General features: G+C 39.2%; 1 protein-coding gene across 2 annotated transcripts; it reads right to left on the reverse strand.

The window, feature by feature from the left end:
- Nucleotides 1–1,248: 1,248 nt before the first annotated feature.
- Nucleotides 1,249–12,081, reverse strand: ZNF565 (zinc finger protein 565). 2 transcript variants are annotated; one of them, XM_079118829.1, is made up of 4 exons: nt 9,200–9,268; nt 5,559–5,685; nt 4,766–4,861; nt 1,249–3,016 (listed from the first exon to the last, which is right to left on the reverse strand). In XM_079118829.1, the coding sequence occupies exons 1-4, from the start codon at nt 9,206–9,208 to the stop codon at nt 1,743–1,745; spliced, it is 1,506 nt and encodes a 501-aa protein (XP_078974955.1). In that variant the 5' UTR covers nt 9,209–9,268; the 3' UTR covers nt 1,249–1,742. The 2 variants fall into 2 exon arrangements, with proteins under 2 accessions (XP_078974955.1, XP_078974956.1); XM_079118830.1 differs by lacking the exon at nt 5,559–5,685 and having other exon boundaries at nt 9,200–12,081.
- Nucleotides 12,082–12,097: the final 16 nt, after the last annotated feature.

Raw genomic sequence — 12,097 nt, forward strand, 5'->3', positions numbered from 1 at the left:
CTGGCCTGCATTTCTCCTGCAGATAACAGGTAGTTTGCTGAGGAATGTGACATATCCTGTCCATTTAAGCCAGGCAGGCTACAGGTAAATTGCTTCTTGGAAAAAGAGCATGTGGGGGTCAACACAGTGGGCCCATTTTATAGAATTATTCCCTTAGCCTCATGTTCCCAACACCCACATCTGTCTGCCCCCTGTTTAGAATCATTTGTTTATTCTGGCATTGCACATCTTCTTGAACCAACTTGATATTGTAAAAATTGATTCTCTCAGGATTTTCAAATACATTATCAAATACTTAGAATATTCATACTTAATATTTTTAGTATTTTAAAAGACTTCAATCCCTGCCTATTCATTATTTTTCCTAGATCACACTTGTAAATAGTCTCTTATTACTCTGTAAAATAAACAACCTTCAGATGTTTTTTTCTAGTTTTAAAAAATTAATTAATTTTGCAGTACTAGGGATTGAACCTGCGGCATGTACAGGCAAGCACACTACCACTTAGCTACATCTCCAGCCCTTTTTAAGCCAGGATCTTGGTAAATTGCCCAGGCTGACTTTGAATTTGCATCCTTCTGCCTCAGCCTTTGGAGTCCTTGGAATTACAAAGGTGAGCCACTGGCCTGGCTAATCTGACTTTCTAACCTTTTGAATGAAGACCTTCTTGTGACAATTATGATTTTGTTAATCTTTTTCAGAATTATCATAATAAGTGATTATAAATGCTTTTGATAAATTGATAAAGACCTCCTTTGGTGAACTCCTTAACAATAACATGAAAATAATTTTTTTTTTTTTTTTTTGGTACTGGGGATTGAACCCAGGGGCACTTAAGCACTAAGCCACATTCCCAGTCCTTTATTTATTTATTTATTTATTTTTTGAGATAAGGTCTCACGAAGTTGCTTAGGGCCTCCCACGCCAAGTTGCTGAGATAGGTTGGTCTCGAACTTGTGATCCTCCTATCTCAGCCTCCTGCATCTCTGGGATTACAGGTGTGTGCCACTGTGACTAGCTGATAATAAAAATTAATAACAATAGCTAATATTTATTGAGCACATAAATATGCCAGATATTCCTTTCAAGACCTTATATAAAATATCTGATTTAGTCCCCATGAAAGCTCTATTAGGTAGGTATAATTATCACCATTTAAATTAAAAAAAAAATAAGGGACAGAGAGATTTCACAATTTCCCCAATGCTACACACACTGTCAGTAATCAGTGGAATTATGACCATGTCAAGTAAGATCTGTGCCATGACAAAAGACAAAAGGCACATTCACAAAAATCTTTTTTTTTTTTTTTTTTTTTGGAGGTGTGGTCTTGCTATGTTGCCGAGGTTGGTCTCCAACTCTTGGATTCAAGAGATCCTTCTGCCTTATCCTTGTGAGTAGCTGAGACTATAGGCTTGCTCCACTGTGCCCAGCCACAAAATATTCTAATTCAGTCACTTTCTATTTGGAAATCTCAGAAGTTTAACAGAGTTTTGAGTAGTAATAGAAGGCTTTTCTACATTCATATTAACCTTTTCTTTTTAAGCACAGCTTCTCTGATAGTTAATAAACAGTGAGTGAGGCAAAAAGAATTCCCACATTTATTGAATTTTCTTCTGGTATGAGTTCTCTGATATTCCATAATGAAAGTGACAAATCAAAGTCTTTAATTACATTAAAAATGATCTAATACTGAGCCAGGTGTGAATTCTACACAAAATCTTTCTACATCCCTAACACTCTAACCAGTATGAATTCGGTAGTGTTCAATGAGCTGTGAGCCAAGAACAAAGGCCTGCCCACATTCTCTACATTCGTAAGGCTTGATGCCAGGATGAATTCTCTGGTGTTCAGTAAGTTGTGAACTGCGAATGAAGGCCATTCCACATTCCCTGCATTCATAGGGTTTCTCACAAGTGTGAATTCGCTGATGGTGAGTCAGCTGTGAAACACGAATAAAAGCTTTCCCACACTCCTTACATTCATAGGGCTTGTCACCTGTATGAATTCTTTGATGTTGAATAAGGTAAGAACTGCGACTAAAAGCCTTGCCGCAGTCCTTACATTCATAGGGTCTGTCTCCAGTATGAACTCTCTGATGTCGAGTAAGCTGTGCATGCTGTCTGAAGGCCTTCCCGCATTCCTTACATTCATAGGGTTTCTCCCCAGAATGAATTCTTTGATGTCGAGTAACTTCTGAGCTATGGATAAAGCCCTTTCCACATTCCTTACACTCATAGGGTTTCTCCCCAGTGTGGATACGCTGATGAACGGTCAGTTGTGAATGCTGTCTAAATGCCTTCCCACATTCTTTACACTGATAGGGTCTAGCACCTGTATGGATTCTCCGATGAACAGTTAGTTGTGAGCCACGAATAAAAGCCTTCCCGCAGTCTTTACATACATAGGGTTTCTCACCTGTATGAGTTCTTTGATGAAGAATAAGTTGTGAATGTTGCCTAAAGGTTTTTCCACATTGGTTACATTCATAGGGTTTCACACCAGTATGAAGTCTCTGATGTAGAATAAGTTCTGAAGTACGACCAAAGGCTTTCCCACATTCCTTGCAGTCATAAGGTTTCTCACCTGTGTGAATTCTCTGATGCTGAACAAGGTGTGAGGCCCGACTAAAGGCCTTCCCACATTCCTTACATTCAAAGGGTTTTTCGCCAGTATGAGTTTTCTGATGTTGAATAAGGTGTGAGCCCCGGCCAAATGCCTTCCCACATTCCTTACATTCAATCAGTTTCTTACTGGTCCCACTGCGCTGAGGTAGAGTGAGAGATGTGGGATGCTCCAAAGTGGGGATGTTTTCATAGGCGATTTCTACTTGCTTGAAATAACAACATTCCTGATTTACTTGTTCTCTCTCAAACTGCCCTTTGCATTCCCAGTCATCTTTAAAACCGGAGCCCTGAAGATCACAATATTTAAGGCTTTCCATGATCTCCCAATTGAATGACTTTATTTCAAAAATATCTTTTTGTGGAAATGTCTCACACCTGGATTTCAAGTCTGAAAAATAAGAGAAAAGTAAATGTAAACTTCTCTCTTCTATGGGAAATAAGATTCTATAGTAAAATAGGAAGACAAAATGAAAATAATAACTGTAAAAAAGTAAATGATTTATAAGAGTCAATTATTAAGCAATGTCTTTCTTACTTTCTTTCTTTTTGTAGTGCTGGGATTGAACTTGGGGCCTTGCACATGTTAGGCAAGCACTCTACCTTTGAGCCACATCCCCAGCCCTTATTAAGCAATTTCTAAAAAGCAAAGGAAAGCACAAACTTGATAAAAGCTCATATGGTGCCAGAAGGGAGCAAAAAACCACTAAGCCAGGCTTCTCAATTCTGATATGGATCAGACTCATTCAGGAAGTCCATTTATAATATAAATGTTCAAGCATCATCCCAGAATTGAATTAAAATCTGCAGGAGTAGGGCCAAGGTGTGTGCATGTGTATGTGCGTATTTATCTATTTACTTATTGATTTATTGGTACTGGAAATTGAATCCAGGGGTGCTTTACCACTGAGCCAAATCCACAGTACTTTTTAAGTCACTGAGGTTGGTCTAGAACTTGTGATCTCTTGTTTCAGCACTGAGCTGTTGGGATCAGTGTGTGCCATCATGCCTGGCTTCTATCTATACATATTATTTATACATATATTTTTTCCAGGACTGGAGATTGAACCCATGGTGCTTTACCACTGAGTTACATTCTCAGCTCTTTTTATTTTTTATTTTGAGACAGCATCTTGCTAAATTGCTGAGGCTGGCCTGGAATTTGTGATCCTCCTGCCCAAGCCTCTCCATTTGCTGAGATTATAGGTATGCATTACCGCATCTGGCATCTTTCTATATTTTCAACTGAGGTAAAATTCACATAACATAAAGTCTCCCATTTAAACATTTGTTTCTTCTGGTGCTGGGAATTGAACCCTCGGTCTTATGCATACTAGGCAAGTGCTCTACCATTGAGCTATAGCCCCAGCCCCCATTTAAATGTTCTTGAAATGCACAACAGTGGTTTGAGAACATTTCATCACCTCAAGTACAAACCCCAAGCCCATTAAGCAGTCACTCCTCATTCTATTCTCTTCAGCCCTGGGAAATCACTCTGAGAATTTGCCAATCACGGACATTTTAAATAGAAAAGGCAGCTCTATTTTATTGTTTGTGGTTTTTTGTTTGTTTTTGAGACGGTAGGGTCCATTACATTGCCCAGGCTTCCGTCAAATTTGAAATTCTCTTGCCTCAGCCTCCCTAGTTGCTGGGGATCACAGGTATGTGCCACTATGCCCTGCAATGAGAAGCAGTTTTTTTTTTTTTTTTTTTTTGCGGTACTGGGGATCGAACTCAGGGCCTTGTACTTGCAAGGCAAGCATTCTACCAGCTGAGCTATCTCCCCAGCCCGAGAAGCAGTTTTAAGAAAACAAGTTTTTCTAAGACATAAAGACACTTGCAGAAAAAAGGATCTAAAGTACAGGTAAAAAGGCAGCCACGAGGGAAGAAAAGTGCACATTCCTTTTTGGAATGGAAGGAAATGGGAGAAGAAAGAACAGAGGAACTGAACAGAGAGGGAAAAGTTCCTTTAGCTGAGGCTGACAAGGTCTTTGCTCTTCACATCTTCATATCCAAGGACTTTATTCTGCAGCAGGGCTTTGAGAGTTTTCTAACAATAACTCAAGTCACAGTCATGGGTCGCCTCACCCACTGGGCTATAATCCCTATGACCTCTGCCACTAGATTAGCCCTTGCTCACCTGGGTACCATGGTCCTGTCACATCATTTGCAAGTAACCATGGCTCTTTCCCTTGCTCCAATAAGGATATGACATCAGGTTTAGAAATGGAAAGTCCTGTTTACAGAAAAAAAAAAAAAAAAAAAAAAAAAAAAAAGAGGCCAAGATGATTCTGTTCCAAAATTCAAAACCAGTGCCTCTGTTACTACGGAATCGAGGAAGCTGTCAGGCGGAAGGTGTGAAGGTTGTCCAAAGGATGGGAGAATAGTGGACACATTTCCAATTCCACAAAGCACAAATAATTATCTTGGGAAAATGGAACAGAAATTCAGTCAGAAACTTGTAAAAATTCACAATGAGAAGACCAGAAATTCCAGAAGGCTAGTTTTGCATTATTTGGACTAGATGTCCATGGTCATTATACTCCATTAATCCTCTCCTTCCCCACCCATCCATCCCCTGCTCTGTACCAGGCCCTGTGCCCCACACGGCCTGCTTGTAAGGACTATCTCTCCCCTACCCTGTGATTTCCCATGGGGCTGGCAGATGGAAAGCATCAACAGGTCAGTGGACAGAAGGCTGAGTACAAGATACTTCTTAGCTCTCTCCCTCCCTCCTCTGACCTGGGAGTTCTGGAGACAGTTACAGTTGCTGCTGGCTGGGCCTTCCTCTTGTGGTTCTAGTTCTTACCATCTCCAGTGGCGCTGTTTCCTCCTTTCACTTCTTTGGGCCAGAAGTGGAAACAGTCAAGTCCCACTGCTGTAGTCTCTGGGAGTTATTTCCTGTCTGTCCCTGTGTGATACATTAGCCTTACCTAGTGAGACCAAATGACTGAAGTTCTCCAAAGTCACATCCCTGTACAAGTCTCTCTGGGCAGGTTCGAGGCATTTCCATTCTTCCTGAGAGAACTCTATGATCACATCCCTGAATGTCACCAACTCCTGAAACAATAAACCCATGCCTTACTAGTAAATTAAAGGATTCTTTTCCATTTTTATTAAGAAAAATTTCAAAATGCATTGCTTTGACAATAACAAGAAATTTTGGCAGTACTGGGAATTGAACCCAGAGGTGCTCTACCTTATCTTTCTCTCTTCTCTTCTATCTTTCTTTTTTATTTTTATTTTTTGCAGTGCTGGGAATCACACCCAGGGCCTAACACATGCCTGGCAAGCATTCTACCACTGAACTATACCCTTTGCCCTTCCTTCCATCTTTTATCCCTGGTTTGAGGTAAATCCCACATATCAAACATTATACTACTTAATCCACAAATACTTTAGTACTGTAGGCCGGGCACAGTGGCACACAACTGTATGAGCCACATTCCAAGCCCTCTCTTCTTGCTTTTAGAGACAGGGTCTTGCTAAGTTGCTTAGGGTGTCATTAAATTGCTGAGGCTAGCTTTGAACTCTCAATCTTCCTGCCTCAGCCTCCCAAGTCAGTGGGATTACAGGTGTGTGCCACTGTACCTGGCTGTTTAACACTTTTGTAACTTAAAAAAGTTACTTATATGGGGCTGGAGTTGTGGTTCAGTGGTAGAGTGCTTGCCTGGCATGTGTGAGGCCCTGGGTTTGATTCTCAGCACCACATATAAATAAAATAAAAGATCCACTGACAACTAAAGAAAAATATTTTTAAAAATTACTTATTTTAATTATAAGCACACATTAACTGTACAAATTGACAGATTGCATACATGAATATATTATACTTTGATCATATTCACCTTCCCCACTACTCTTATTTTTTGGTATAAAAATATTTATTATTTTTCAATTTAGAACTTACGAACATGTCAGAAATTTTTATGTAAAATTTCCAAACAGAGGAATGAGAAAAATATTGGATTTATTTCAAAAGTGCTCTTACTTGTATTTAGAAAAGGACTAAAAGAAACACTTTACTAAGTGAAATTACTTTAGGAAACTATATTTATTTTACAACATGTCTGCTTTCCTACTACCCTTTCTTAACCTCCCCTCTCTCCCATGGGGTTCCCATCCCTCTTCTATTTTCAGGTAATTTTTATTTTTTTTGTTTTGTTTTGATATTTTCCACATAAGAGAGAAAACATGCAATAATGTCTTTCTGTGTCTGGTTTATTTTGTTTAGCATAATATCTTCTAGTTCCATCCCTTTTCCTGCAAATGACATGATTTCTTTTTTCTTTATGGCTAAATAATAGTCCATTGTGTATATACACCATATATTAGTTCAATTATCTGTTGATGGGCACTAGGCAGATTCCATATCTCAGCTAATGTGAACAGTGCCACAATAAACATGGGTATACAGGTATTTATTTTGTATGCTGACTTTATTTCCTGTGGTATACATACCCAGGTGTGGTATATCTGGATCATACAGTAATTCTATTTTTAGTTTTTTGAGGAACTACTGTTTTTCATAGTGGTTGTACTAATTACATTTCTTTTTTTTAATTTTTTTTTTTTTTTAGATTTTGATAGACCTTTATTTTATTCATTTATTTATATGTGGTGCTGAGGATCGAACCCAGTGCCTCACACATGTTAGGCAAGCACTCTACCACTGAGCCACAACCCCAGCCCCCTAATTCACATTTCTTTTTTTTTTTCCTTTTTTTTGCAGTACTGGGGATTGAACCCAGGGCCTTGTGCTTGTGAGGCAAACACTCTACCAACTGAGTTATATCCCCAGCCCACCCTAATTTACATTTCTAACAACCGTATATAAGGTTCCTTTTTCTCCACATCCTCCCTAGTATTTATTTATTTATTTATTTTTGTGACTCTCTTTAATGACTGGCTGAATAAATGAGAGCTGCATTTTCTTTCTTTTTTTTGCCCCCTTCCCCCCCAAGTGCTAGGGATGGAACCCAGGCCTTACCCAAGGTAGGTAAGCACCACTGCTCAGCTAGTCACTAATCTGACAGCTGGATTTTTATATCTGCTTCTGCATTTAGTCTGCTGGGATAACACTGATTATGTAGCCTCTGGGAAACTCCTCTATACATCCATTAGAGAATGTCAGTGATAAAGGCAAATAATGTGCTATTATTATTACGAAAAATTATTTTGACCCTGAAGACTTCCTGAAAGGGTCTCAAGTCCTTCCTGGACTACACTTTGAGTACCATTGATTTAGGGCTACACAATTTAACATGAATGATTTGAAAACATACTGTGTTGAGTGAAAAAAATCTAGTCATAAAAATACAGAGAGTATGACAACTTTACATCAAATGTAAAAACAGAAAACCCAATAGTATATTGATTAGTTTGTAAACATATAGAAAAACTATTAGAGAAATCAAAGGACTGATTAGCATAAAATTAAAAATTGTCATTACCGGGTAGGGGATATGGCTTGGTTGGTAGTGTTTGCCTTGCATGCAGAAAATCCTGGGTTCAATCCCCAGCACCACAAAAAAAAAAAAAAAAAAAAAAAGGTAGTCATTACCATTCGCAGGAATGGTAATGGGCTTAGGGAAAGGTATGTAGGTCACTTAGATGGTGTATTAATCTTAGTGATGACTATATCAGGACTCATTTCATTATTCTTTTAAAAATATCTTCATTTTATTTACTTATTTATTTTTATGTGGTGCTGACGATCAAACCCAGTGCCTCACACATGCGAGGCAAATGCTCTATCACTGAGCTACAACCCCAGTTCCTCATTTCATTATTCTTTATGCCCTATATATGCTATAGACATGTTTGTGTATGCATTTTTTTAAAAAATATTTTTAGTTGTACATGGACACAATACCTTTTTCTACTTATTTATTTTTATGTGGTGCTGAGGAGGATGGAACCCAGTGCCTCACAAGTGCTAGGCAAGCACTCTACCACTGGGCCACAAACCCCAGTCCTGTATTCTTTTTGGTTTGTTTGATTTTTGGTACTGGGGATTGAACCAGGGGTGCCTACCACTGAGCCACATCCCTAACCATTTTTGTTTTTTCTTTTGAGACAGAGTCATGCTAAGTTGCCCAGGGTCTCTCTAAGTTGCTGAGGCTGGCTTTGAACTTGCAATCCTCCTGCCTCAGCCTCCCAAGCCACTGGGATTACAGATGTGCACCACTGTGCCCAGCTGTATTATTCTTTGATAGTATGAAGTATTTTATGATTTTTTTTTTAAGGTGGAGTTACATTCAAAATATAAGAAGGAAACCACCCATGTCAAGGGAAAAGATCAAACTCATCCTCTTTGGCCCCCCTGAACAGTGGTATGATAAGGAGACTCTGTCATCTTTCTCTCAAGAGAAGACATTTCTATTCCATGGTGCTCTGGTGAAAGCATTACTGGAGAAGAGAGGGCCACAAAGGGAAATGGAGTACCATTACTTGTTCCCTGGGATGGAAGAACTGTGAACAAGTTACAGAGATGTTTCAGGATAAGAATACAAATGTTCATATGATCTGGAGGGAAGAAACTACCCCAAGGATAAAACAAATTTCAACTTACCTGGGCCATGGCTTTTAGAACTGTTTGATCTTTGGTTATCTGGAGTTTTCTCCTGGACAATTAGAGTCTTGAAAAGGCGCAGCAGGAAGAGAAGGAGTAAATCTGTGATAAACGGAGCTCGCCTCAGCATTGACAAACAGATAAGCTTAAAATGATGGTACTTCCACTGTCCCTGCTCTACTTCCCCTGCCCTCCCACCACACAAACAAGAACATCAAGAGCTATAGAGTTAATAAAACCAATTCCCTTTTAAACACTAGGAAACCCAAAAGCAGCAAGATAGTTTTCAGGCAGATGTATTCCACAGAACCCAAGCACATCCATAGGAGAGATTCTAGCTGAGATAGTTCCCATCTAGTTAATGCTAACCTGAACTATGGATAGGGCCTAGATGTTTTCACCTGCAGCCAGGAAGATAATAACTCAGACTTACCCATTTTACCCTCTAAGGATGAGCACAGCACCATTAGACTAGGAGCATAAAACATCAGTGTAAGATAAACCTTGAGTAAAAGACTTCCCTAAATAAGGTATTCCAAGCTTCTCTAGGCTAAAAGGCAAAACCTTTTGGTATATTAATGACTCTACTTCCTCCTTCCAAGAAAAAATGGGGCTACTTCACCCATCATAGGCTCTGTCAGGGTTTCCAGTCTCAGCTGCATTCATCAGACAAGGAGAAAGAAAATGACAGCAATACAGGGATCTTACAACACATACCTACACATCCAGAGTACTGAACTCAGTGGAAACTCTATTTTTAGAAGCTACTTGGTCAAGCACTTATTTCTGCTAAGTCCTCTCTATTGCCTTCCTGTAGAACATTAATTCCTCACTGACTGTGAGGGCTGACGGTGGCTAAGTCTGGAGCCTGTGAATGGAAAGTAATGAGAGTATTTTAAGGTATTAAGAGTGATTCTAATTAGGGCAACAAGAAACTTCCCATGGCTGGGGCTGCTCATAAGATGTCTACTTTAATCCATGTGTGGGGGGGAGTGTCAGGGAAAATATCCTGTAAGATGAGGATATGAATCAGGTTCTAAAAATACCAGAAGTTAAATAGAAAAGGGACAGAAAACATTGTGTTCTTAGTAAGGGACTGTGGTGAAAACAGTGGACCAAAAGTACAAGGTATGTTTGTAGAGCATAAAATAATGCACAATGGCTTCTGTAGTTTGGGGAAAAGCCAGGACTATCCAACAGCACTTCCTGTGATGGTGTAAATGTTTATGTCAGAGTTGTAAATACAGTAGACACAAACCACTGTGTTACTGAGTATTTGAAATGCAGTCACTATGACTGAGGAACTCAACATTTTGCTTTATTTAATTAGCTCTAGAATCTAGAGGCAGATAATACTGGAGATGACATGGGTGGGGTAAACAAAGGTGCATGAATGAACTAGATATGAGGGCAAGGACCAGTGAGTTTCACCATTGCAATTAGCAGTTTCTACAGCATTTAGAGGCTACAGATGACCAATATGGTTTGCATATGTAAAGGTTAGGTGTACACTCACTAATGAAATGGAAGGCAGCTGAAGACTCTAAAAAGGGAAGTGACAGGATCAATATGGCTACATTATTTCATTGGAAAGGAATAAAATTGGGAATGGAAAGACCAACTGAGAGGTGCTAATACTTTTTCAAGCAAAGAGGGTCTGACCTAGGACAATGGCAGTAGAAACAAGAAGGAGGAGGTGGAATTCAAAGTGTAAACAGGAGGCAAAATCAACAGGCTTTGAGATCTGATTAGATATAGAGGCAAAGAAAGAGGAGTCAACTATTTTTTCTTATGTACTGAGCTCCTACCCTCAAGTAGCATGGTTGTAGAATGAGAAAGATAATAAATCAAGTCCTGTCCTGGAAAATCTTGCAATCTAATGGGAAAAGAAAATCAATAAATATTGATATACTGATATTGATATTCCTATTTGTATGCCAAGTGGCAGAATTTCTCTGGAGAAAAACAAAGAACAAGGTGATAGGGAGTTTCGGAAGAATGGAGGATGATCTCAGGCTTTTTACTGGGAAAGTTATATGTATGTACAGCTCACATGAAGTGAGTAAAGAATGCAGATTATTGGGGACTTGGGGCAATGCATTCCCAGGAGAACATTTTCAAAATTCTTAAGGCAGAAGCAGGCTTTTTTTTTGATCAATAAAGAGGAAGGGGACAGGAGTGGCCAGAATGAAGTGTCTGAGAGAGACAGGGTCAGAAGCTGACCTGATCACATAGAATTTGGAGGCTATTATTTGGAGGCAACTGTTAGAACTCTGGTTTTATTTTTAAGATAGGAAGTCACTGAAACTTCTAAAGCCAATGAATGGCATAATTTGTTTTAAAATTTAAAAGCTCATTCATGGAACATGGGCCACAGGGGACAAGGGGTCCAGTAGGGAGACCAGTGAGAAGAAAACTACAGTAATCCAGGCAAGGGGCTGCATTAGGGTGGTGATGGGGGAGGTGATGAGACTGTTAGGATTCTAAAGGCAGAGATGACAGGATTTGCTTATTTTTATGTAGAAAAGAAAAAAACAACAAAGATGCCAAGATGATTCCAAGATTTATGGCTTGAGCAAATTAAAGTATGAGGGTCTCACTTTTTAACATGGAGAAGGATGTGGGAAGAGTAGCTTTGTATGGACCAATTATGGGTTGTTTTATACCTCAGCACTTGAGATGGTTATTATACACTCAATGTGGAAAAATGTCAAATACGCATGAGACATTTGATTCTGGACTTCAAGAGAAAGTCCCAAACTGGAAATACAAAACTGAGAATTACTGTTGTACAAATGGCATTTAAAGTTCTGAGACTAGATAAGATCACCTACAGAATAATTAAAGGTAAGTGAAAAAACCAAGACCAGAACCTGGGGGCTCCAATGATTACAGAGC

This window comes from Sciurus vulgaris, assembly GCF_902686455.1.
Source record: "Sciurus vulgaris genome assembly, chromosome: 17".
NCBI lineage: Eukaryota > Metazoa > Chordata > Mammalia > Rodentia > Sciuridae > Sciurus > Sciurus vulgaris.

Coding starts and splice junctions, on each gene's coding strand:
- ZNF565 (XM_079118829.1), bottom strand. Junction 4,862..5,558: donor CAGTCATTTGGTCTCACTAG/GTAAGGCTAATG, acceptor TTCTGTAAACAG/GACTTTCCATTTCTAAACCT. Junction 3,017..4,765: donor GACAGGACCATGGTACCCAG/GTGAGCAAGGGC, acceptor CTTATTTTTCAG/ACTTGAAATCCAGGTGTGAG.